The sequence below is a fragment of the Bombyx mandarina genome, chromosome 24 (assembly GCF_030267445.1).
Source record: "Bombyx mandarina strain Sakado chromosome 24, ASM3026744v2".
Taxonomy (NCBI): domain Eukaryota; kingdom Metazoa; phylum Arthropoda; class Insecta; order Lepidoptera; family Bombycidae; genus Bombyx; species Bombyx mandarina.
The window spans coordinates 2379786-2406890 of record NC_143230.1 but is presented as its reverse complement, the minus strand read 5'-3'; the positions used below and the strand labels follow the sequence as shown (position 1 = coordinate 2406890).

The window sequence follows — 27105 nt, the reverse complement described above, 5'->3', positions numbered from 1 at the left end:
CACTTTAGCAATAAAACAACTTTTTTTTAATCAAATAATTTACTTAATTCCATAAATTAGGCAGAATACAAATAAACCCTTTGTCCCGAATGTGTTTGTCGTCTTGCAAGCGTGTTATTAAACTTGTATTAACTACATCAAATATTATTACAAAAAGTACAAAAAAATAACAAAAATTGGTCTAAAAATTAAGCTAATTAACGATTTCAAATATTCATAGATGAGCCGTAACGAAATCTCTGCAATGAAAAAAAAATCCAACTATATAATTAGTTTTAAAATATTAATTAAAGAGTTTTAAAGCATGCGTACTCACTTAATTAGAATAAAGCAAGGCGTTCATAGAAATACAACTGTACTATCAATTGACTTTGAGGCTTAAAAGGTCCAAGTTTCATCGTCTCAAGTGTACTGTGCTTTGGCTGTCAAATCACACGACCGCTTAGCCGCCGAAATAGGCAGGGCGGTGGTTCCTACCCGTGCTGACCTCAAGACCTCCAGCGGGAGTTGCGTCTTCGACAGCCACTCAATATTCCACCTTATTTTTTTTTATTGCTTAGATTGGTGGACGAGCTCACAGCCCACCTGATGTTAAGTGGTTACTGCAGCCCATAGACATCTACAATGTAAATGCGCCACCCACCTTGAGATATAAGTTCTAAGGTCTCAATTATATAGGTAGTTACAACGGCTGCCCCACCCTTCAAACCGAAACGCATCACTGCTTCACGGCAGAAATAGGCAGGGCGGTGGTACCTACCCGTGCGGACTCACAAGAGGTCCTACCACCAGTAAAAAATGGATCGTTCTCCTCATTACTGAGGGTCGTGACTCCTCCACTGCATCAGTCTCTCTTGTACGATTGTCCTCCATCTGCGATCCTTGGTGGAGGGCATCGTGGAGCTTGCACTCACTGTTACCCGAGCTTAAAGTTTACTTGTAATAAAAAGGACTATTCTTACCCTATAACTTGGGTCAAGTCTTTGGCCTCGCATATCCACTTGTGTCCCAGGTTCTCGGATTTCTCGTAGGCGTGTAACGCGACGGTGGCGCCACCTTGCGAGCGCGAAGCTAGTATCGATTTGTACAACTGGAATATATAAAAAAGGGTGCGTGTACTTATGTACGCGTGTAAGAATTTTATTTTTAAGAACTTTATTTTTATTAAATTTATTTCTTTTTTTTTTAAACGTTAAATAATTAATAATAAATATTTAACGGTTAATAATTTAATAATATTTAGTATGAATTATATTAAATAATAATTTTGTCATTTTATATTGCTTAAAAAATGAATGCTAATAACACACTTCAAACCGAAACGCATCACGTATTTTTTTTTATTGCTTAGATGGGTGGACGAGCTCACAGCCCACTTGGTGTTAAGTGGTTACTGGAACCCATAGACATCTACAATGTAAATGCCGCCTCGAGATATAAGTTCTAAGGTCTGAGTATAGTTACAACGGCTGCCCCACCCTTTTTTTTACGTCAGAAGTAGCTGTACCTACCCGCGCGGACTTAGTTTTACCAATGTAATTGAGGTCTCAGTCTGGTCTTGGGTCTGACCTGGAGTCCGACTGCAAAGGGCACCACGACGTCGTCCCTGGCGTGCAGTATGAGCACGGGCAGCCCCGGCGCCGCGCCCATGTGCCTCTCAGACTGGAACCTCTGCTCGGGGTGGACCCTGAAGGGCTCCACGAAGGTAGCCTCGTAGTACGGCAGCCACGTCACCAGCTGCGGCCGAGCGACGGGTATAACAAGCAGTAGCAGTTTTATTTTTCCAAATGGAAAGGCAAAGGTGTCACACCATACAGCCTAATCTTTTATATATTATTATATCGACGCTTGGAAGGCAAACGTGCTAAGCGACAATAACTTCTTTGTACATAAATGATAGGCAATAACCATATTCGATGCGCAAAAAATATATATTTCTATGTCTATTAAAATCATTTCAATCCTACAGCTAGATTCATGAAAATAGAATTTTTTTTCAGGTATTTCAACTTTAAACTAGTCTACTGTAAAGTTTATTTTCGCTTAGTCACGTTTGCCTTTCAAGCGTCGATATATATATACATATTTTTTATGGAATATGATATTATGAAATGAAGCTGATTAATATGAAACATGGCATGGCATGGCATGGAATGAAATTTGGTGAGATGATATGATATCGTCTTTTCGCATTAAAAGTGTACAATTTCCAAAAATATTTGAAATTGAGTTAATATGCGTAAAAATTTGGTAACACCAGTGTATTTTTCTCATAAATACTGTCAAAAGAGCGTAGTTTAGTTTTAGATTATTTTTTTTGCTTTACCTATGTTTTGACTTGTATTAACAAAATTAAAACATAATTATATCTTACTTTAAAAGACAGATAATGTAACTGGTAAAAATTAAAAAAGAAATGTAGCAAATATTGCAAATATGATTAATATTATTGACATTACATGTTAAGCCTTTAAGACTGTAAAATTAGTTAGTTTTGAGATTATACAGTTTTAATGCCAGAAGACGATATGGGATATTTTTATGAAAAATGATAATACGGAGTGAAATGAAATGAAGAATTCAAGACATTAATCAACTGGGATGAAATTAAATGAAATGAGATGAGATGATATGGGATGAAATATAATCTGAGTAAAATGGTGGTCACTTACTAAGATTTTTTTCAGTTAAATCGCAAATTGAACGAAGTTAATTAAATTACAAAAAATATATATTAAATACATGAGTGAACCATTTATTTTGACCCTAAGTGTACGATGCGTAGACGGCCCCTCACTCTTTTGTCGAGAGCTCAAGACTCGTGCCGATTATTAAGGAGTTTTGCCGCGAAGATAGGCTATATGAGCCATCTTCGAGCGCACGAACGCCAAATCGACGCATAGGAGTCAAAGTGGTCGCCATGACCGAAATCGGTCGGATGATGAATCAATGAATCAAATAGCAATTGTTCTCATGAAATGAAGAGATGATAGGTGAAGTGGGTGAAGAGGTGAATGTATGATAACATTGTGGTAAAATCAACTTACTATACTTAGTCTGGCCATAAATACTGTTACAATTAAAAATAAACAAAATATTACATTTGAATTTGGAATCTGTCATTTTTATATGATTGCTCATTGAGTTTTCTCATTTTGGCGCCAATACATTGTACAATATTTTGCGATATTACGCCATGATAATTTGGAGTCCCTAAAACAATCCGTACGATTGGCAGTGAAAATTTTTTCCCATGGAAAGAGTGCGTGCTTCTATTGATAACTGGCCTCAACGTTTAAAGGACTGTATTGCGGCCAATGGAGACCACTTCGAATATGCTGTTTATACTTCAAATTGTTTTATATTTATGTATTAAACTAACACACTGTAAAAGTAATAAATGTTATTTGCAATAGAATTTGCAATAGATACAAAGGAACAGACACTGTTGGTTCAAGACATCGCGCATGAATCGGGATAAGTGAGTTTTGCCCAGAGCTCATGTCGCCCAGAGACCTCTCAAGTTGCTCCTACCTTGGACAGTGGGTGCTTCGCCACTTCATCCGCTAAGTTGTTGAAGGGCGCCTCCAGCACCAGCCCGCGGGGTGGCGGCAGGGTGCGGCCCAGGACCCGAAGCGAGAGCTGCTCCAAGTTGCCGAGGAGGTGGGCCGATATCGCCGTTCCTGAAACAGTTGAGGAACTACATGGTTGGTCCATTCACAGTTCCAGTGAGTTTTTTTTAATGTTCTCGATAGTGATAACTCAGGAGGGGAGCTCATTCCAAAGCCGGATGGTACGTGGCAAAAAAGATTTCTGGAAACGCACTGTGGATGAACGCAGTGGCTCCTATATGGATAAAAAATTTTTACTGCTGGTAAGGACCTCTTGTGAGTCCGCGCGGGTAGGTACCACCTGCCTATTTCTGCCGTGAACCAGTAATGCGTTTCGGTTTGAAGGGCAGCCGTTGTAACTATACTCGAGACCTTAGAACTTATATCTCAAGGTGGGTGGCGCATTTACGTTGTAGATGTCTATGGGCTCCAGTAATCACTTAACATCAGGTGGGCTGTGAGCTCGTCCACTCATATAAGCAATAAAAAAAAAACTCCGGTGGCGGTGGTAAAAACTCACGAGCACTTTCTAAGCTGTTGGAGTACTGTGAACCAGGCCGGGAATTAGCTCATCATAGCTCAAGTACTCACCCAAAGAGTGTCCCCATACGAATACAGGCGGCGTCTCCCCACCCTTGTCTGCGGTGGCCAGAAGCCAGTCGTAGACGACCAGTGCGTCTTCCACGACGCCCTCCTCAGTCGGACACAGGTTCGTGGAATCGCCATATCCTATAGAAATCAAGGACTTGAAGATGTCCTTGCACCAGTTGCGGTTCTATGTCTAACGTTGTAACTATACTGGGACCTTTGTCTCAAGGTACCCACCTTGGAAGAGAAGGACATAAGGCAGGATTTGCGGGAGGCCTATGCGAAAGCTTACTGGTGGTAGGACCTCTTATGAGTTCGCGCGGGTAGGTACCACCACACTGCATATTTCTGTCGTAAAGCAGTAATGCGTTTCTGTTTGAAGGGCGGGGCAGCCGTTGTGACTATACTTGAGACCTTAGAACTTAATATCTCAAGGTGGGTGGCGACGTTTACGTTATAGATTGTCTATGGGCTCCAGTAACCACTTAACACCAGGTCGGCTGTGAGCTCATCCACCATTTATGCAATAAAAAAAATAACACAAAGAAATTATTCGTTCCGGTTTTGAGGGTAGGAGAATAATTATTGCGATACAACTAAGACTAACTAATTAACTCAGGATACGAGTTTATTTTCTATGCATAGGTTTTGTAGAACCTATGTACTCCCGACCTGCTGGAGCTTAAAGACAAGGGCCACTCAGCACTTGAGACATCAGGTCATGATTGTAGCGCCCGCCCCACCCTTCAAGCTGGAACGCGTAACGGTCTCGCGACAGAACTATGCAGGACTTTTTTTTTAATGATAGAGGCATTACTGGTGGCCCGGAGGCCTTTCCAGTTTCACCAGGACAGGCGGGCGAGCAAAGGCTCAGCCAGGAGGGGTGGGATTTGCTAATAGCTACCCGAGCGCCTCCAAAGGAGACCTAACAACTCAAGAGCAAATGCTTCGCGAATTAATCTATTACCTACAGTATGCGCGCGAGTTCATGTCCATCGGGGCCAGAGGCGCCGCGCGGGGGACAGCTCGCCCCGCCCCCGCCCGCCTCCCCGCATTCGTCTGACGTCGAGTGTTATCGAAAATTTACGCTAACACTATTGTGTTTAACCATGACTATTCCGCTTCCAACATGTTCAGATAGAAAAAAAACTACTAAAAAAGATACATACTGATTCCGACTCTGATCTGTCGGTTGTCGTTTCATTAATTGATAGCGAATGAATTGGAATTTAAAAAATATTTTTCTCTATTAGAAATAAACAAGTAATTACTTATCACACTTATTTTATTTCATACTAGGGACCCGCCCTCGCTTCGTTTCGGAAACATTAAAACACACATGAAACCAAAAAAATAAATAAAAAATAAAATAAAAAAAGTAGCCTATGTTCATCAGGGACAATGTCGGCTTCTAATGGAAAAATAATTTTTCAAATCGGTCCAGTAGTTTCGGAGCCTATTCGAAACAAACAAACAAACAAATCTTTCCTCTTTATAATATTAGTATAGAATAAATTGCAAAATTACCTTATGTTACATTAAACCAAATTGACAGCTGTTGACTAAATCGGTAGTTATTATCGACATTACCATAATTAATGAGGTCACAGCACTACCGCATTCCTCAGGATGGACATGACCTCGCGCGCCTACAGTAGATACTACTACTAAAATGCTGTCTGCGTATAGGTAGCCTCATAAAAACAGCTTTAGAAGGACTTCGCCGTAACTATTCGAGCACACCCTGTATATCAGACAAATTACAGAATAGTGTGATCTCATTAGCGTTGGTACCTCTGTAATCAAAAGCGATGGTGTGGAAATCCATTTTCTGAAAGAACTTATACAGCTGTATTCTATGAGAGGCGGCGCGCGAGTTTGAATTTCCTGAAATAGATGAAAAGCACTTTTTATAATCTTATGAGTCAGCACGGGTAGGTACAACCGCTCTGCCTAATTCTATTGGAGTTGATAGATATAGAAACTCCTTATAAAACAAAAAAGAAAACATATACATAGACAGCAGTGACAATAGGTGTCTTGAATAAGTAAAAAAAAATCGGTTGTCTGTAAAGTCGGTTTACTGACGATAGTTGAACGTGACAACGTCATAAGAAAATACTGATGGAATGGTTTCATTTTTCAAAAGAAAATTTTTATTTTATTTGTTTGATAGATATTTTGTATGAACAATTGACACAGCATTCACTTTTCAATGAACTTCATACTTGAGAAAATATGTAAATGTATTATTGTATAGCAGCTGTCCACGCGGATGCCTCGCTCACTCAAGTAGGAGAGAGACAGATGTCGAACGCTGCCGAACGCGGAGGCCGACTGTGCCTCTTTGTAGCTCGTTGCACGCTCTCGCTTGCACTTCAAGCCTTAAATGGAACGCCTCAGAGCGAGGTAACGCCGCACGAGTCATGTTTTTTCGTGCGTGCAGCCGGCTCTATCGAATTATAAGACGTTGTCACGTCAAAAATGTCTGTCGGTTCGTGAAGTAAAACAAAATAACAAAACTGTGAGTTCAATAAAAAATTCTAAAGCATCCAAGTAGTTCCAAAATTCTAATTTATAAAAGTGTGTTTAGTATATTATTTCGTAACTGCCTGCACTCTGCAATTTAAAGATTGGACTCTGCTACCAAGAACCTTAAATTATATCAAATTCTGCCGTGAAGCATTAATGTTTTTCGGTTTGAAGGGTGGGGCAGCCCATGTACTGGAAAACTGAAACTTTTGGCGGTGCCGGCATTTACTTTGGGTTCCGATGACCACTTAACACTGAATGGGTCGTGAACTCATATACTCACCTTAGCAATAAAAGAATACACTTTCTCAATTCCAACACTCACTTATCTATAAACATAAAGTTAAGCTCTGATCTATATGGTATATGCTGCTGCCCTACCATTCAAACTAGAACACATTAATTACTGCTTCACGGCAGAAATAGAAAGGTGGTATCGGTAGGCAGCGGCTTGGCTCTGCCCCTGTCATTGCTGAAGTCCATGGGCGACGGTAACCACTCACCATCAGGTGCGCTCGTCTGCCTATAAGGGCAATAAAAAAAAAAGGTAGATACTGATGCTCACACAAGATTGAAATCCTTACCGTGGCAATAAAGCATTATTGGAGTCTTGGATGTGGCCAATTCATGATCCATTATTCTATTTAATTCCTCCTTGTCCGAATCGACTTGGAAATTTCCTTTCAATCTTTCATAACTTGTTTTCGGTAGGATATGCCATATACCTAAAAATATTGTATAGTGTAAGTTCCAATTATAATGACATTTATTCATTGCTTTTGTGTCACCAGTAGGCACAGACTAACTGAAATTCATGATTTTTGCATTATATTGTGGCAAAACTTTTCAGGAGGTCATGATCCCCACCATAAGAAAACAGATTGTACATTTTTATATAAAAATAAACATTTTATTGTTTTATTTAGAGCCGCTTTTATTTTAGCGTCCTAAGATTATGTTCTATTTAGAAAAATAGTCATAATGTAATAATAATATTATTTTATAATTATTAATAGTAAAACTGTGATCATCACGCAGTAACCATGACGATGACTTGAGTTCCACACCCATCTTTCACGAATGAAGATTTCATCCGTAATGAACTAAAAGTTATATTGTATGTTAAGTATACCTATTTTGATTGGACAATTGTCAACTTTTGAATGATACTCCACGCTCAGATTCCTGCCGCCCTCTATACCACTTGACGAGGGTTCTTCGAAGTTCACATTCAGAGGCCATTGTACTGAAACCAATTAATCACACAATGAAGGATACCGATTAAAGTCATTCTAGTTTATCTTACACCAAATGAGTGTGAGTGTTCAAGGTTTAATGGTCTTTGGCAAAACAGATGTACCAAGAAAATTTATGTTTTTAACTGGTTTTTTAGGTATCTTTTTTTACCTCAGTTGGCATATATTGATATATTGTGAGCTGGCAGCCCACATGGCAACCGAAGCATGACAACTTCGTCTACCGTGATATGACATTGTATAAAATGAAGATGTAGTTTAGAATTCATAAAATCTTAAAAACGACATTTTCATTCATCAGAATAATTAGAGCCCTAATAATCTAAATTCAACAATAAATCAGTGATAACTCAAGTTTTAAATTCATTTATCTTTTGACCCATTTCAGGCATTTTGAAGTATAAAAGAGACTATTCCCAAGAAGAACATTGATCTGCACTCTCAACAATTACATTAAACGGTAACAAAAAAGAAAGTTTGTCCAGCAGATGAAAAAATAGACAGTAAATGTTTTATGCGATATTCTCACCGAAATTAGCAAAGACTAGATTCCTCCTAAATGATTTTGAATATTTGAATATTAGTGGTACAACAGCTACGTGGAAAACGAACACTCCGGACGTTATTGTTGCACCAAGCAGCAGTATTCTGAAAAAAATAAACTAATTTATAATATCTGTAAACTGACTTTTTTTATTGCTCTTCAGCATGTTTCCCTCCTGATACTCAGTGGATCCTTAATAATGGGTTGAATACTGAAGCTGCACTTTATATAATGCCGAGCTGGTCACTAAATGTGTGTAAATTTTTTTTAAATTTTTATTCTTTGCACTACTGAGTAAGTTCTCATTACTCTGTCTTTCTTTCTAGGTTTCTCTAAGATACATACACACTTTAGTCTTTTTATAAAGTGATCTATATATAAATAGGACATTTAGCAGACATGAGAAATATAAAGAGCAACTACCCTCTCTGTATTTCATATTTGTGTCTGAAGAAGGCTTTTCTCCATTAGCTTTTGATTCAATACATTCTGGTAGTTTATGATGAAGTATGATTGCACGTTTTATCCTCAGTTTATCTCAGTTTAATCAGTTGGGTTGTATCTTGGTCACAAATCATAGAAAGTTTGTAATCATGATAATTTTTTATTTAATTTAAGTAATCTTTTATTTCGAAATATCACAGGCCTATAGTGTGTTAGTATTACAAATAATGTTAGTAAATGAAAAAAAATACATAAAGTAAATCATATTCCATCCCTGCTAATGCCCCATTTAGTTATGTACTGATTATGAATTTCACAAATACTAGACAAATTAAAGTCAATTCGATATTTTGCGTATTTAAAATGTAGGTACTATGGAGGTTTTTCGAAAGTGAAAGTATTGTGAGATACGAAAAAGAGAAAGGCTGTTTGATTAATTTTTTTGTTAATCAATTTAGCAATCCTATTTTTTAAGCAAAGAAATGTGTTATTTTTCGTTAAATAGCTTAATACTGTGCATAAAAAATTCCCGAATTATCTCATTATGTAGATAAAAGCGATTTAATAAGATTAGGTGTGATCGCATTATGTACATCGAATCGTTTACTTTCACTAGTTTTAATCTTTTTTTATTACCTTTTAATGATTCATCGTTATTATTCCTAATTTTGTCGCACTTTTTAGAATACTTTATGTAATTTTTAATTGCAAAATTATTTATGAAAATGAAACGAAAACTTACCCAGCCGTATAAAGGGGCACTAAAATACAAATACCGGTCAAATCAAACATGTTTAATAAGCGAAACTCGTGCAAAGTTTATTAATTAATTTAAAATAAACAATTAACAACATGCGGAACGAAAATCACAGAAAATCTATTATGACAACAAATTCATCATTAATACAGGATAAATACTAAACATACTATTAACTTATGATTTTTTCAGGTATTTAAACAATATACATTCATTTACGAATTAAATTAAAAACACTAAAGAATTTACGCAAAAAAATAATCCGAACCTTCGGACTTTTGACGACATTTGTTTGATATGACTGGGTTTGATAAAATGAGTGTTTATTATTAAGTGTTTAATCTATGGTATAACGTATAACTGTATACATAGTCTATGGATTTTATTGAATGACTTGAATAACTTGATAAAGTTGTTTGTTGTCAGTTGTCATTGACATAGGTAAATACACTTGAATTTTGGATTTTTAACTTACTTAGTTGGTACTTTAAATTATGGAAGTATTTTAACTAACTTGACCAATGTAGATTATAGTTTAAATAATATATTCGAACAGATGAAATATTAATGGACTTTTTTGCAGGAAAGAGGGGAGCGAAGTTGTGTGAATTATTTTATTTTACTAATTTAGGTTTTTTTCGGGCTTCAATGTCTCATAACTGTGAATGAAACAAAGTCGCTGCACGTGGCTTCTCGGGTTTTTCTAAAAAGTTTACTAAAGTCCCAGTAAATGATCACTATTTTACTAACACTCTATTTCATCTCATTGCGCACCATATCATGTAGGTAATAGATAAAGATTTTTAAAAACTCGACACTGGCAACAATGACATATAGAAGTCAATCGTAGTAATTAATAGACTAATCTGTGAAGTCAATTTCCGGTACAAAAATAAGAAGAATAAAAAAAAAAATTTAAATTTATTAAAATTGCTTTCTTATTTATTATATATTTTTATTCGTATTGTTGAATGTTTTTAGTTATTTTTTAGTAAATAATTTTCTGCATCAGATCCGCAGCTTTTACTGTCAAGTGAAGACAACCAAACTATTTTTCTCGCTAACAATAAACAAGAAACCTAAATCGCCGTTTGGACGAAGATTGATAAAAACTTTTATAGTAACGTCGCTAAATGTTATATAAAATCTCATCTTTAATAGGTAACACTCACTGAAGTAGGAAACCTATGGAAATGAAACGTCAACAAAAATTCGTGCCACTGTAACGTCAACTGGCCACAAAACATGGCGGTTTTAGTGCTGCCCAGAATTTTAATGTTAGTAGGTTTTATCGATAAACGTTCTTGGCTTATTTTATTTTAAATATTGTTGAGTATGAATGTATTTGTAGAATTTATACTTTAATAGGAATTAAGTATATTGACATCGTGAGACGCATCAAGTCTGCCCCTTCCAACACTACATGACGATCACGACCACTCTGTCAAGAGTGACACGACTGAGAAGAAGAAGAATATTGTTATGTGCAAAGATGATGTGATTTAGATATTATGTGAAATCTAAGACGAGTTCGTGCTGCAAATTTTCCAAGTAAACGATATGACGATTTTTAAAATTTGCTACACTGATTTTATAAAGTTGTCGTTTGCCGCAAAACATAAAGATATGGCATAGTACAGTGCCATCCGCCCATTTCTAGCATGCTGAATGTTATCGTATTTTGACTACGTGTTTTTCTTAGACTATTACAATCTATTTTAATTGTTTTGCTGACTCTAAAGTCCGTAACAGACTTCCGCAGTGCACCTCAAGGAAGGTGCAGCGCACCATTTGAATCACTCTCAAGTGAGAGTGATTCAAATTTTAAACTTATCAAGGGACCGCCTGATAAAAAAAAAACACCTACAGAACATTTATTCGTTAATGAAATTACAAACGTCATTCCTTGTGACTTCCTCTCTAAAATCACTTAATTAATAAATATTTAACGAATTTACAATAGTGTTTTACTCACTGCGGAATAAAACTATTTTATTTAAATAGTTCCGAAGAGATTTTGTCGGTAGCCTTTTTCCCGAAATATCTAAACAGAATGTCTAAATATGTTTTGATGACATATTTTAAAGAGGTATTTATGATTAGTGTCATGATGAATAGATTCCGACCGAAAAATGGTGTCCGATATTTCGGATTCAAATATATTATTAAGTGTATAATCTATGTTTCGGATGAGGGCTTCATAATGAATTTAAATATATATAGATAATATTTTTGGGGCATCGACCTTCTTGAGATCCTATAAAATATGTTTTAATTATTATCTTTGTATGTTTTAAGCATGATAAAATAAGAAATTTTATATAAGCAATCATATTAAATCGATATCAAAGTCAATAAATAATGTACAACCCAAAACAGACGGCCGAACTGACGTGACAATGACATTTGGCGCGCTAAACATGGCGGATTTTCGGCCTCATTAGACGGAGACATGTTTCATTTTATGTACGCACTGAAATACTGTTATATTGTTTTCCTGCGAGTTAAAGTGCTGAGTAAGAACGAGATAGTTATATGTTTATGTGTGTGCCTTCAAAATGGCTGCTATTTATATAAGCAATTGTACGTATAGAACAATATGTCGTGTCCCTACTATATAGGTCTATGGTAACACTTCATTGCATAGTATTAAATTAATTTAATAGTGACAATTAAATAAAAACTAGCAAACCTACATTAGCAGTCCAAATATTGTATACTAATGGCCCGCTCCGGCCCCGCTCGGGTCTATAACAATAATTTCAATGATTTTGACGTTGTTTTATTTTTTAAAATAAAAGAACACTTATTGCGGCATAACTATATTTAGAAATATGCTGTCGCAACACTTTTTGTAAATAATAATGTGTTGTACAAAGTCGTAGTACATTATTTTATTCTATCATCAATATTTTTCGCAGGGCACGCGATATAAAGATTAACACCTTGGGTTACATTATTGGATAAATAATAATTTCATATTTAAAAAAAAAAAAAAAAAGACATGCCCGCTGAGTTTCTTGCCAATTTTTCTCAGGACGGAGGCTAGTTCTTGTGAATTGGCGGTAGTTCTTTTGACGTTCAACAAGTATGTACTTTCATTTATGTTGAATAAAATTTTTTTGATTTGATTTGATTTGATTTGGAGTTTTAGTAAGGATCCCTATTTTTTTTTCAAAAAAGATTATAGCCTATGTCACTCGGGAATAGTGTATCTTCCAAACTTTCGGAGCCTATTCAATACCAACAAATCTTTCCTCTTTATAATATTAGTATAGAATAGATAAGTTTAAGTTAACTATAAGTTTTAGTTTAAGTTAATATTATTCTAGATTACAATTAGAGGACTCTCGAGTGCTACTTTAAAGTCTCTACTAAGAGGTAATTGTTTTATTAAATGTTTCTTTATTTATTACAACCGATCCGCCCTCGCTTCGCTTCGGAAACATTAAATTTTATTATTGATAGGCGAAGTCCGCCATGTTGCGCGCGGTACGACAATAACTGCGTGTGACGCCGCGGAGCAAAGCCAGTCTAAGAAAAGTAGCCTAAGTTACTCGTTATATCATCAGCTACCTATTAGTGAAAGTCTCATCAAAATCGGTCCAGCCGTTCCAGAGATTAGCCGGAACAAACAGACAGACAGGCAAAATTTGTAAAAATTGTAAATTGTAAAAAATTGTATGTACCGTATATATATTCATATGCATGTAGTAAAAAGCGTTTATTTCAATACTACAAACAGACACTCTAATTTTATTTATAAGTATAGATTGTACCGTTAGGAGATAGGTAAATATTAGTTAGTATGTATCATACTAGCTAGCGCACCCTTGATCACATATGTAACATACGTAAAATAAAAATTCGGCTTAACAGAGTAAGTTTGAAAACTTCATAGTTTATTTATTAGGATTGTGCACTAAAACGGAACTGTGCATTATTTTTGTAAGTAAAAAAAATTCATTATAGGTACGTGATACTAGTATTCGGGAAGTTTTTACAACGCAATTGACATAAAACGATTTTAAAACACTTATCGAATACTCCGTCGGTAGTTGTGGCACACAACTCTATTTATTTTATCTAAATACATCACAAGCGACATCCATTTTTAACCTTATTATCTATGTTATTGGTAAGGTCATGGTTAGATCTGACGAGAAATCATAAATAAATGAATTTTTTCTTTGAATTCCGTTGATGTTTAAAATATTTGTTAGATCAAGTTCAAGTTGGGAATATTATGAACGGCTAAAATAAATTAAGAATGTAAAAGATAAAGAAGCATTTATTAAAAATCCTAATTAATATTTAGGTTCATTCTATTAATATAATTTTTGTAAGCATTTGATATCGGCCAAGATTGTTTTGCTTTTTTTTATTGCTTAGATGGTTGGGCGGGCTTACAGCCCACCTGGTGTTAAGTGGTTACTGGAGCCCATAGACATATACAACGTAAATACGCCACCCACCTTGAGATGTAAGTTCTAAGGTCTCAAATATACAACGGCCGCTCCACCCTTCAAACCGAAACGCATTACTGCTTCACGGCAGAAATAGGCAGGGTGGTGGTACCTACCCGCGCGGACTCACAAGAGGTCCAGTAAGCTTTCGCATAGCCCCCCTCCCCAAATCCTGCCATATGTCCTCCTGCTCCACGTAGAGCCCGCTACGGTTTTTATGTCGTCCACTCAGCTTTGGAACGGTCGTCCTTTTAATGTTTTCCCCTCTCGAGGTTACTAATTTAGTCCATTTTTATGTTTTGCTTCTTATTAGGTGACATATCCATTTCCACATGAAGCGTAAATAAACAAAATTACTCTCGTCAAGTCAAGCACGTGAAATGGGTACTAACATGAACCGATATTGGTTATCGATTGGATTGGCCAGGTAGCCAGCACTTCAGAACGGACAGTTAGTATTGAATGTTCTGCGATCTGCTCGCATCGGGAATTAGGGCAGATAGCCACAAAGATACGGCAGAAACTACGCTAACTGATTACTATATAGCATCAGGGGCGTGTCCTGTTGATTTACTAGACCTCCCGCTGTCCACTATCGTGGCTATGATACCTTGACAGCAGCGAACAATGAGGTACTTCACATTTACCAGTCCATCCCAGATTCTACGCAGCAAGAGAGAGCTTTTCTCTCGTCTGCAACGAACTGAGACAGAAGGAATATATTTCCAACCTTCCGCCTCAAACACAGCATTTGCAACGATAGATCTTGCAAAACGTATGGGGCCCTTCTGCTCTTGTAATTACTACTGCTACAACTACTGCGCTGGCGCTATGACCCCGAACTAGGTCTTTGCCTGCGACAATAAACGTTGCCATTCATCCCGGCGCTGCGCAACACCTTGCAGTCCGACACTAGAAGCTCACGTAAATTTCCTTCCACAGCGTCAGACGAGCGTTACTTGGGCCTCCACACGGGGCGGCGTCCCTCCGGTACACCCGTTTCACAGCCCGATCTTGCCCCGTACGCACTATATGCCCGACCCATCCGAGCTTCCACGCCTTCATCTCCCCCAGAATATTTGGCTCACTAAAAAGCCTCTCCGCGTCCTGGTTTTTCCGGACGTGCCAAGAACCGTCATATTTCTGACCTGGTTTTGCTTCTTGCTCTTTTAATTAGTACTATGATTGACCCGGTGAAGCAATAGTTATAGTCCCACATCAGGCAAATATTCTTGTGATGGACAGGTTTGTGTGCTCTTTATCTGGGTGTATAATATCCATATATGTACATATTTAAACATGTATAAATGTGTATATCAACCTCTGGTACCCATAACAGGGATTCCTAATTTGGGGCCAGATGACCGTGCGTGATTTGGTTTTAGTTATTTATTTTTATTCAATCGAGTGAACATGGGTTGTCATGGCATGACAAGCAATCATTGGAAGTAGTTTCCAGGCTATTGTTGATCTATGATTTTTGAACTTGATTCTTTATTTTTTCTACTATTGAAAAGTCTAATCCTCGATTATCTTATTTTAGAATCTATACTTCTATACTAATATTATAAAGAGGAAAGATTTGTTTGTTTGTTTTTTTCGATATAAAGAGGAAAGATTTGTTTGTTTGTTTGTTTCGAATAGGCTCCGAAACTACTGGACCGATTTGAAAAAATCTTTTTCCATTAGAAGCCGACATTGTCCCTGATGAACATAGGCTACTTTTTTTAATTTTTATTTTATTTTATTTTTTTGGTTTCATGTGTGTTTTAATGTTTCCGAAGCAAAGCGAGGGCGGGTCGCTAGTCGTTTATAACAGTAAGTTGGCAATGGTAACATAAATAATTAAATGTGAGCAGAAAACTTCTTCAAAAGAAGAAGAAAACTTCTTCTATATTAAATCACGGAACCCTAATAAAACCAAAGTATTTCGTTAACAGAAATCACACATTTTGACACATTTATCACAGCAAGCAAGCAAGATGTTCGTAAAATATTTGTTGTGCCTCATATTAATAATTAAATCAATCGAATCTAAAATTTCAATAGACATCGACACAGGCATCGACAATCCGGATATAACGGTTACGTACGCAGGTGTGCAAGTTGATTTGATATCCGACGATGACGTCACTAAGTTTAATATCGACGATGACAATTTGAAGGATGCAGTGCGAACGTATTTCGGGAAGAGTCCGTCCGGAGTCTACTTGAAAAGTCCAACGCCATGGGGCGATCTGTACAAGAAGTACAAATTCGAACAGGTCAGTAGGGTGTTGTCAGTGAAATCGGCGCGACTCAAATCGATAACCAAGAACCCGGCTATAATCACTACGCAGGACTTTGAGAACGCCTCCAATAAAACGATCAAAGTGAACACCGGTATCACGCACACAGTCGAGAACACTTTAACCACAACATGGACTGAGGAAAAGGCATTCTCAATAACTCAAGAGATTGAGTACGACATAAATGTAATGTTCACCAAAATAAGCGGTAAGACAGGCTTCTCGTACACGTCTACTTGGGGCAAGAGCGAAGAGGTCACTGAATCAATCACAATCGGCGCCAGCACTGGTATGGAAGCGGAGTTACAGCCGGGTCAGGCGATCACAGCCGTTTTATGAGCGTACACCGGGGTCTTGGAAGTGGAGGTCGTATACGGTCTGTCGCTGAGGGGAAATGTGGTGGTGAACTTCAAGAGGTCCCACAACGGACACCACTTCTGGGGACCGCCGATACAGAAAATTTTAACCAGCGCCGGCATAACCAATGAGTTCACAGCGATGGAAACCATAAGTTTCGGTTTCAATGTAGACGCGTCTTTGAAAGTTTTCGACAGGGAAACCGGAAAGCCTTTGTAAATTAAAAATTTTGTTTAAAATCCTCGAGCCTTGTTTTTTTTATTTCGTATTCCTATTTTATAGTAACTCTCATCCTCTTGTGCTTCTTCTCCAACAGGAAAAGTCATTTAGTCTTTAAGTGAACACCGCACATAGATATAAACACCCTCTTGCTCCGCCCGACCTCCGCCTTGCTAGCACCCCTCAGTGCTATATATAAAACTATTTATTCGGAATTGTATATTTTATATGACGCGATAATGTTTTCGGTGTGTGGTGACATTCCAACCGTGTATCGGGATTTAATTGCAAAAGAAATGCAGCGATTTCAGGGGTAGGTATTTAAAATTTAACTTCTTAATACTATTAGGTACTTTACTAAAAAAATGTGAGAACTCGTGAGCATGTTTCACATTAGAGGGCAGATGTATTTTTATTTATTGTCATTTAGATGGATCAGCTTATTGTCCACCTGGTGTTAAACGGTTACAAGGGCCCATAGACCTCAACAATGTACATCCAACCACTATGAAGCGTATGTTCTAAGTTTTAGTCTTAGAGTACAATGGCTGCCCCACCCTTCAAGCCGAAACGTATTATTGCTTCACGGCATAAACCTTACGGCCAAATAGCATTTCCTACCACCAGTAAAGAATTATAAGCGTTGTGGTGCATACTGTGAGCCTGCAAGGATAGGTAACACTATTCTGCTTAACCGTTACGAAGTTTAGTTAAGATTTCGACCTCATGTCTTAGAGTGGGTGGCTGTATTGTCATTGTGATGGGTTCCGGTGATCGCTTGTCACTGGGTAGGACGTGAACTGGTTCATCCATACGCGCAATAAGAAGAAAAGAGTGAACGCATTATTTTTTAATCGATATCAAACCTGCGTGGCAATTTGAAACTCTACTCCAAATACTAAAATCGAAGCGAAAAATTTTACCACATTATTAGTATTTCGTAAAAGCATACAGACCCCTAAATTGCACCGTCACGAATTGAACTAATACCATTTACAACTTTCATTACATTTATACAACCGAAATTGAACTTAAGGTTCTTGCAATAAAAGTCGTTATAAATGCAAAACAAGAGTTTGTCGAAATTCTAACACGAAACGACAAAGTTTTATTTGCGGTTCCAAAAGCAAAACTGCCGAAGAGATGCTAAAAGCTGAGATTCAATCTAATAGCAAAAATAAATTTGTAGATACGTTTTATGGTTGCACAAAGTTGATATTGCGCGCGAAAATCTTTTTTATTCGAAGCGTATGCTACTAAGATAAATTTGCATAACGGCATATATAAAATTGTTTTGTGTGATGTGACGTGCAGGTGACAATACATTTTACCAAAGAATAATGGATCGTAAAAGTATAATAGAACCTTGTGCATATGGCGCCGTACGAATTCGACATTGAAAATCTTACACAATACGAGGAGGTGTATTGAAACTAATTTAGAAGACGAAGTCAGGTGATAAGTAATACTTTAATCCTTAATGCCTTGTTCAGATTATCGGCGAATAATTAGCTGAATAATTCGTGCATGAAAACGACCTTAGAAAGAGATCAATCAAAGTCGTCGTGGCCTAAAGGTTAAGACGACCGGTGCGTTCGTATTGAGCGATGCGACTGAGCCGGTGTTCGAACCCCGCAGACAGCTACAAATTGTTCTAATGAAAAAGGTTGACGCATATTTACGAATTACTTCTAAGACGAAGGCCATCACGGCAAATTTCGGCAAACGGTTTTGGGAGCCATGCCTCCAGGCTCCACGCCTACATATTTCAGCAGCAAAATTCTTATGTAAAATTCGTTACTATACATTTGGGACTTAGAAGCCAATTAGACCTCACGTCTCAAGTGGGTAACAGCATACACGTAGTGATATATCTATGGACTTCAGTAATCGTAGAACACCAGGTTTACCGTGAGGTGACTCATCCATCTGCGAATAAAAGAAACATGTATTTGTGGATAGCTTCTTTCAAACATGGATGACGCACGTTTGGCTGTTACGGGTATGTTTTGATGTATGGATGGTAGGATTGCACGGAAGGATGGTAACGAGGCCCATCGTGACCGGTAACCCAATACGTTGGTCCGACCAGATCTGCACCGCTCTTGATTCCACATTTGACAACGCTCTCCACACCACCAGATACAAGAATAGATGGAGAAAGATCGTGCGTGCGAAGGTGATACAAAAGGGTGGTCAAGACCCCCAGCAGTGAGGAATACGACGCAAGGAGGATGGATGGTAGAGATAAGGTGTTCCTTGTTGTCTACCCATCCTAGTAGCCTCCAGGGGTTATATCGCCTTTATGGAACGTGTAGGCCAGCTCATGTAGCTCAACCTGGTGGATTTGCTAATACTAGCCTTAAAAAGAGCAGTGCTTCGCTGAATCTACCACCGGATCAGAATCGTGACCAATTGAGAAGATCCGACGAGGAACTCAGTGGGCTGTGTCTGTGGGTTAAGTTACACGACGAACCCTTCGTGCTTGGAATTTATTAAGTGATCTAGAAACTGCACAAAAGCGATACGTAAATATCAAAAGACCAATCACTGCACCGTGTTCGTGGCTATTCGTTTGTACTCGGCGAGTATGTAATGGAGGCATTAAATTATAATATAAAAATCGCAGTCTATATATATAAATATCATTTTAACCCAATTATTTTCTCGCCGGACTTTCTCACTGGGTAGTTAATCTGTGGCGTGCAACATTGCCATAACGGCTCGGACGTCATCGGGTGAGATCGGAATTCCCGAACGCGCACAAGATTGCTGCAATTTTTTTTTTATTGCTTTGATAGATGGACGAGCTCACAGTCCACCTGATATTATGTGGTTACTGGAGCCAATAGACATCTACAACGTAAATGCGCCACCCACCTTGAGATATAAGTTCTAAGGTCTCAGTATAGTTACAACGGCTGCCCCACCCTTCAAACCGAAACGCATTACTGCTTCACGGCAGGAATAGGCGGGGTTGTGGTACCTACCCGTGCGGACTCACAAGAGGTTCTACCACCAATAAAAAGCCTACTTAAAGTATAGTACTAAAGTATCTTAGTTATGATTTATAACAAACAAAGAAATCGACTTTATTTTCACGGGGTGCCCTACCACAAGATAGCTTTCATGATTTTGACAATTATACACCATTCAAAATGGCCTCGATCTCTGACAGAATCGAATAGTCCTTGCCCTTAATCGATCGCCCCAATTTAGATTAGAAACGAGATGACGCGATCTTTATTCACGCCTGTTAATTCTTTATTTGGATGTTGTATTATAATTACAGGTGTTTGGGACTGTAGTCCAAATGTTCTGTATCGAATCCGAGCGCCCTTGAAGACGTAGTTGGAGAGAAAAGACCGATCGTGGCACGGAGATCAGTGTGCTTAGTGCGAATTTCTTAACGTTCTCGATAGCGTAAAAGTTAACTCAATTTTGTATGCAGTTGGAACAGCGCCCCTAGCAGCAAACGTACTGTTATGAGCCACAGGATATTTAGCTTTTTAAAAAAAATACTTTATATGATTTTGGACGACCGTCTTGGATGAGGAGATGAAAGAGACTGACTCACTGACGTGAGCCCGATATAGGTGTATTATGAAGAGTGTTGAGGTAGCGGGACAGAGTGCATAGTTAGCAAGAAGGAGTGCAACGGGAAGGATATAACACCTCCCGGGGGTAGACTAAACATCGGGGTTACTTCCGCGATGTTTGGGAAAGAAAGTTATACATTTGTTCTGATAGTGGGAGCCGGAGTGTTTTCCGGTTGAGGGTTGTGCGTCCGGATTTTCAGTGGAGTAACGGGTTCAGTGGTTTCAGTTTGGTTCGTGGTAGGAGGGTTTGAGGTTGGACGGTGGAATGTGGGAAAACGATGGATAAGACGGTTGTGCGATTTAATTATAGAAACACACTTAATAATACAGAATAGAAAAACAATAATAGAAATTAAACTAATTACGATAGAGTAAGGAGTCTCGTATTTTATGATAGGATGGTCTGCCAGGATTTCGTCAGCTTTGACTGACATTGAATTTAATTTGGACCGAGTTTCAGCGGTAAAGAAGTCTAAATCAACGTTTTGCAGTTTTAACGGAGGCTCGTTACTCATTACATTTGTAAACTTATCTAAATTACAGTAAAAGTCATTAATTATATTAAAATCTGAGTGGCTTACAGAAACATTTATCTTTACTGGGGTAGACTTAGGTATTAGTTTTGTGCCTTTACAGAAGGCTATACAATTTTCTGGGATTCTCAGGATACCCGTACCAATTATGTTCAGGTCTATTATTTTCTGATCACGACACTCGACGTAGAGTTTATTGGTTTTGGATTGTACAAAAATCCAAGCGTTATTTTTAAGTGATTTCCATAGGTCTAATTGTCCATGGATAAAGTCTGTTTTACACTGCACTGGTAAAGTGTTTACTATATTTGACAATAGTTCACTTTCGCAACTTGGGTTTGCACTAGTCGGGAACACTGTTGTAATATCACAAATGTATTCATGCGAGTTGATTACGATGCATTCCTTCGGTGAGTCTAAATTACAGTATTCTGTTTTGTCCATGGTCATTGCTATATATTTGTTTGAAGGTATAATATAACTGAACGAGTTAGGTTTAATACTGTTGTGTGGAGTAGGTAGTGCTATAACGTGATACAAATTGTATTCCGTAGGGGATACGAGGGGTAATCTATAAAATTAACTTTATTACTAGAACTATAACATATTAAACTAGATGAATTCATTAAACTATACATATTGCTTAAATTTAAATGTGTAGGTAGCCTAAGGTTGGCAGGTATATGTCTAAAGTTATTGACAATTTCTTGGTATAGTTGTTCAGGCGACAATACGGCTGGATGTAGGATGTTTTGACTGCAAAACATTATCGCGTTGGTTAAGTCTTCTAATCGGAATGATAAAGCTAATAGGAATGCCTCTAAACTATTTCCTATCGAATTGATATCTGATTTTATTGAAAGTTCGTGTGAGATAGCTGAGATGTTTTTTAGTTGTGCGGAGAAATTGTCAATAGCTTGGTTAAGGTTAGCTTCATTAATTTTTATTTTGTAAATTGTTTCATTGAATTTTGACAGAGTGGTCGAAGTGATTAAAATATTTTCTTTCATTAATGTAGCTAGCCTTTTTTCATTATTTTGCATATTTTGTATAGCCTCATTATATCTAATACCATCATTTTCGTCCAGAGTGCCGAAAATAGTTTTGGAGAGAGAGCCAATGCCACTTATCCACGCCCCTCGTTTAAATCGCTTTTCTGTTAAGTGAGCTGTGGCTGAATACTCTGAGACGATGTCGTTGTATCTTACTGTTAGTGGTTCTAGTAAATTGTAACATTCTAGATTACTTTGCATTTTAATTTGCATTTGATTACATATAAATCTAAGGGTGCCCATGACTGAATTTAAATTCTGGATATGCGGCTTAATATAAGAGATATCTATAAATGTAACTATATCTAAGTGGCTTGTACAAATTCTGAGTTCGCCGATTGGATCAAAATATATACCGGAACTCTTGTTAATTTGTTCAACAAATTCCGCGTTAGCCGTAGCCGATATGCTGCAAGAGAGAGACTTGTGTAAATTCTTTTGTCGTAAATTAATAATATATAGGATATGTAAAGATGTAAATATGGATTTTGTAAATATGTTTTGTATAATAAAAACATTTTGTATAATAATAATACCTATAACTAGTTTCCTTAACTAATAAAATAATGATTATAATAATGGTAGAAATAACTTGTTAGGAGGTTATATTCTCTCGCACGTCAGCGAGTTTAATTTCATCGAAATGATGTTTCACGTGGCGCCTATTGATGAGTAGTGTTACCGTATGGTTTCCATGTACTTTAATTACTTTATAAGGCCCTTTCCACATGGGCGATAGTGCTTTGCGTAAGCGGAGATGATTTTTTAGGAAAACTTGGTCGCCGACTTTGTAAGTCACAGGGCGAGTACGTGTGTCATAGTAATTTTTTGAATTGATTTTGGATTTGTGAATATACTCAATTGCTATATCTCGTGCGTGTTTCAAGCGGTGTTGGAGTAGTTTGACATAGTCTGGGTAAGTGGTATCGGAATTATCGTCATATACAGAGTCTGGTATACGAGGTTTGTGTCCGAACAGTAATTGGAATGGTGAGTAGTGTGTTGTAGAATGGACTGCTGTGTTATATGCTAGCATTGACGTGTATACGTATTTCGGCCAATTGTTTTGGTTTTCGTTCACGTAAGATTTTAGATACTCTTTGAGAGTGGAGTGTGACCTTTCTAAGGCACCTTGGGTCTGCGGATGGTATGGCGATGACCATAACTGCTTGATTTTTAAAAATTCACATGTCTTTTTAAAGAGCTCGGCTGTGAAGTTCGTCCCTTGATCGGTCAGGATATGTTTAGGGATGCCGAACAACGAGATGAAGTGTAGGAGACATTCACTCGTTTCTTCCGCAGTGTTACTGCGAAGAGGATATGCTAGAGAGAATTTAGTAAGGTCGTCCTGCATGGTTAGTATGTATTTAAGTTTAGCAGTGCCGGATTCGGGTAAGGGACCTACTATATCGAGAGCTAGTCGCTCGAACGGAGATGTGGATGTGGAAGTTATTACCATGGGAGCTCGATTTATTTGTCGTAGTGCTTTGTTGGTTTGACAAGATGGGCATTGCTTAATATAGTTCTCAATGTCACTACGCATGTTTTTCCAGGAGAATCTTTCTTTGATGCGGCTAAACATTCTTGCGGATCCTAAATGTCCAGCAATAGGGATATCATGGTTTTCTTTGAGTATTTTGGGTATTTCGCTAAGAGATGGGTATATTATGTTATTGTGGTATATGTGTATTTTGATATTAGTACCATCGAAGAGATAAGCTAGCATATTATAAATTTTGATAAAGGAATGTCTATCGAATGGATTCCTAAAGTCGGATATGCTAATTTCGTAGATTGTAGAATAGGACATCATTATTTCGTCGCGGGCATACTTTAGACTTTTGAATATGTCAGGATAAGAATTATCATCGAAGTGATGTACTTTAGTGAACAGGAAGAGGTAGGTTTTATTTTCAATAGTAAAAGGGGAAACAGTATGTAGGGATCTTTCTTTCTTTAGGAATTCGTCGCGTTGTGGGTTAGGACAGTTGTTAATGATGTCTTGGATATAGGGTAAGGATTCGTCCATATCTATAGACGTAGGTATTATTATTAATTTTTGAGAACATTTTAGTAAGTCTTCGTTGTGTTCTAGGATAATTGTATCATGCGTCTTAGTAGGGGATTTTAGGAATTTATTGTAATTGTCGTCGGGTAATGGTGATGTATCGGGGACGACAGGACAATTAGCATTGTCGGAAATGGGAGACAACGGAGTTTTAGGATTTGGTTTTGATACGAGTGGGACAGGATCGACGCGATCGGGTGACTTTTCAGGAATCGGAGGTGCTGGATTTATGGGTGCTGGAGTGGATTCTTGTATAGGATCTTGATGATTTGGAGATTCTGGGAAGGTTAGAGGTTCTGATTCATTCATGGGATCTAGGAAACTAAAGTCGAAGTCTACATCATTCAATGGGCTAAAGTCAGTTCTAATAAGTTCGTCAAGTGTTGCTTGAGGAATTTCGAGCGGTGATGAGTTAGGTGAGGATATATTAGTAGGGTTTTGATTGGATTCGGCGTTATGACTTTGATTACTTTCAGCAATGGGATCTTCGTTAGATTCTACAATAGGATTTGGATTTAGATCATCTTTATTCGTAGGATATACGGGATTTACAGGATACCTTGAGAGTGCATCTGCTGCGGAGTTTAATTTGCCTTTACGATATACGATTTCGTATTCGTACTCTTCTAATTTTAGCCTCCAGCGTTGGAGTTTACTACCGGGGTCTTTGTGGTTAAACAGCCATTTTAATGGTCTGTGATCGGTTACGATTTGGAATTTATTTCCGTAGAGATAAGGACGGAAGGTTTTACATCCATAGAGTATGGCTAATAATTCTTTCTCTGTTGTACTATAGTTGCATTCGCTTTTGTTTAAGGTGCGAGACGCAAAAGCTACTGGTCGGTCTTTGCCGATTTGTCCCTGAGAGAGGACAGCACCCACAGCATAATTCGAAGCATCACAAGTGAGGATGAACGGTTTTGTGAAGTCAGGGTAGATTAGTAGTGGAGCGGATGTTAATTTTCTTTTTAAGATTTCGAAGGCAAGCTGATGTTGGTTTTCCCAAATGAACGCAGTGTCTTTCTTCAAGAGGTTAGTAAGAGGTTTAGCAGTTTGGGAAAATTCTGGGATAAATCGTCTGTAGTACGAAACTAGACCGAGAAAGGATTTTATGTCTTTTGGTGATTTAGGAACTGGATATTCTGTAACGGCTTTTATTTTGTCTTTGTTCGGCTTTACTCCTTGTTCGGTTATAACATGGCCTAGGTAACACACTTCACGTCTAAGGAATTCGCACTTATCTGGCTGCAACTTTAGGTTGAATTGACGGATTCTTTGGAAAATAGAAGTTAGATTGAGGATATGGGATTTGATGTCATAGGAATAGCAGACAATGTCATCTAAGTATACAAAGCATCTTGTACCTTGGAGTCCCAATAGGGCGGAGTTCATGAGCCTCTGGAATGTGCTCGGCGCGTTCTTTAATCCAAATGGCATTATTAAGAATTGGAAATGTCCTTCGGGCACATTGAAGGCTGTTTTGACTTTGTCGGCTTCGTTTAACTTGATTTGATGAAATCCTGAGGCTAAGTCCAAAGTGGAAAAGTATTTACTATTTCCAAGTTGATCGAGAATTTCTGTTATTTGTGGAATAGGATATGTGTCGCCTATGGTTACGTCATTGAGCCTGCGATAGTCAATAACCACTCGCCATTTTTGGGTGTTGGATGCATCGAGTTTCTTTGGGACGACCCAAATAGGCGATGACCAGGTTGAATCGGAAGGCTCTATTATGTTTTGTTCCAGCATTTTATCGATTTGATTTTTGACTTCTGCTTTATGCACTTCTGGAAATCTATAAGTTTTGGTGTGTATTGGTATGTCGGATGTTGTTTTGATTTCATGTTTAAGGGCATTAGTGCAGGAAAGATGTTCACCAGGAAGATGGAAAATGTCGGAGAAATCAGAACATAATTGTAAAAGAGCTTGAGCTTCTTCAGCATTAAGATGAGAGATACGTAATTGTTTAAATACTTCCTCAGTACGTTTAAGGCTGTTGGTTGAGATGTTCGTATGAATTACAGGATGATTTTGGAATTCTAAAGGATCTATAGGTTGTAATTTTAAACTTAGATTCGAGTTCACGACAATAGGTTCTTCGGAAGTGTTTACGACGGATAAATTGACTCTGTTATTTTGTTTAACTCGTACTATACAATTTGCAATTATCAAGCTGTCTGAGAGTTTTTGGTCTAGAATCATTCCTTCTTTTAAATTAGGATTGGTAATGGAGCATTCAATTACAGTTTCGGTTCTTGCTGAAATTATATACGCTGGATCATTAAAATGTAATTTGAGAGATAGCTTCCCAATATGGAGTAAGTCGTTGGTATAATTTATATTACAGCTATACGCATTAAGTAAATCGGACCCTAGAATGCCGTCGTAAGGTAGATGTATTTTATCGACGACGTGGAACTTATGTGTTATTTTTTTGGAGTTTACTCCTTTAGAATCGATTTACATATATAGGCCCGGGGTATGAAAATTATGGGGACCAAAATCGTACTAGCATGTCACACGAAATGCGTTATGCGCCTGATTGGCTCCTGATTGCGTGATGCGTGCGCGCGCCAATCAAAATCGTACTAGCATGTCACACGAAATGCGTTATGCGCCTGATTGGCTCCTGATTGCGTGATGCGTGCGCGCGCCAATCAAAATCGTACTAGCATGTCACACGAAATGCGTTATGCGCCTGATTGGCTCCTGATTGCGTGATGCGTGCGCGCGCCAATCAGGAGCCAACGCGCGGCCGCGTTATCGCAGGTGACGCCGGGCTGCTGCGCCG

At 37.9% G+C, this 27105-nt stretch overlaps 3 protein-coding genes across 4 annotated transcripts in view; 2 read left to right on the top strand and 1 right to left on the bottom strand.

Annotated features, from left to right (window-relative positions):
• Positions 1–20: 20 nt before the first annotated feature.
• On the bottom strand, positions 21–10089 carry LOC114249715 (lysophosphatidylserine lipase ABHD12). Of its 2 annotated transcripts, none has more exons than XM_089738215.1 (10): positions 10001–10089; positions 8517–8635; positions 7864–7977; positions 7316–7456; positions 5994–6086; positions 4203–4340; positions 3535–3683; positions 1570–1737; positions 963–1090; positions 21–239 (listed from the first exon to the last, which is right to left on the bottom strand). In XM_089738215.1, the coding sequence occupies exons 1-10, from the start codon at positions 10018–10020 to the stop codon at positions 215–217; spliced, it is 1095 nt and encodes a 364-aa protein (XP_089594341.1). In that variant the 5' UTR covers positions 10021–10089; the 3' UTR covers positions 21–214. The 2 variants fall into 2 exon arrangements, with proteins under 2 accessions (XP_089594341.1, XP_028039179.2); XM_028183378.2 differs by having other exon boundaries at positions 9718–10082.
• Positions 10090–16138: 6049 nt separating this feature from the next.
• Positions 16139–17089, top strand: LOC114248853 (U-megalopygitoxin(8)-Mo12). The gene is given in 1 exon segment (XM_028182273.2): positions 16139–17089. A coding segment is annotated over 1 exon segment (882 nt). The 5' UTR covers positions 16139–16180; the 3' UTR covers positions 17063–17089.
• Positions 17090–17206: 117 nt separating this feature from the next.
• LOC114249763 (uncharacterized) overlaps positions 17207–27105 on the top strand; it is a 28387-nt gene continuing 18488 nt past the window's right edge. Inside the window, exon 1 of the mRNA XM_089738214.1 lies at positions 17207–17375. The gene's annotated coding sequence lies outside the window, so the exon portion shown is untranslated. The remainder of the gene's footprint in view (positions 17376–27105) is intronic.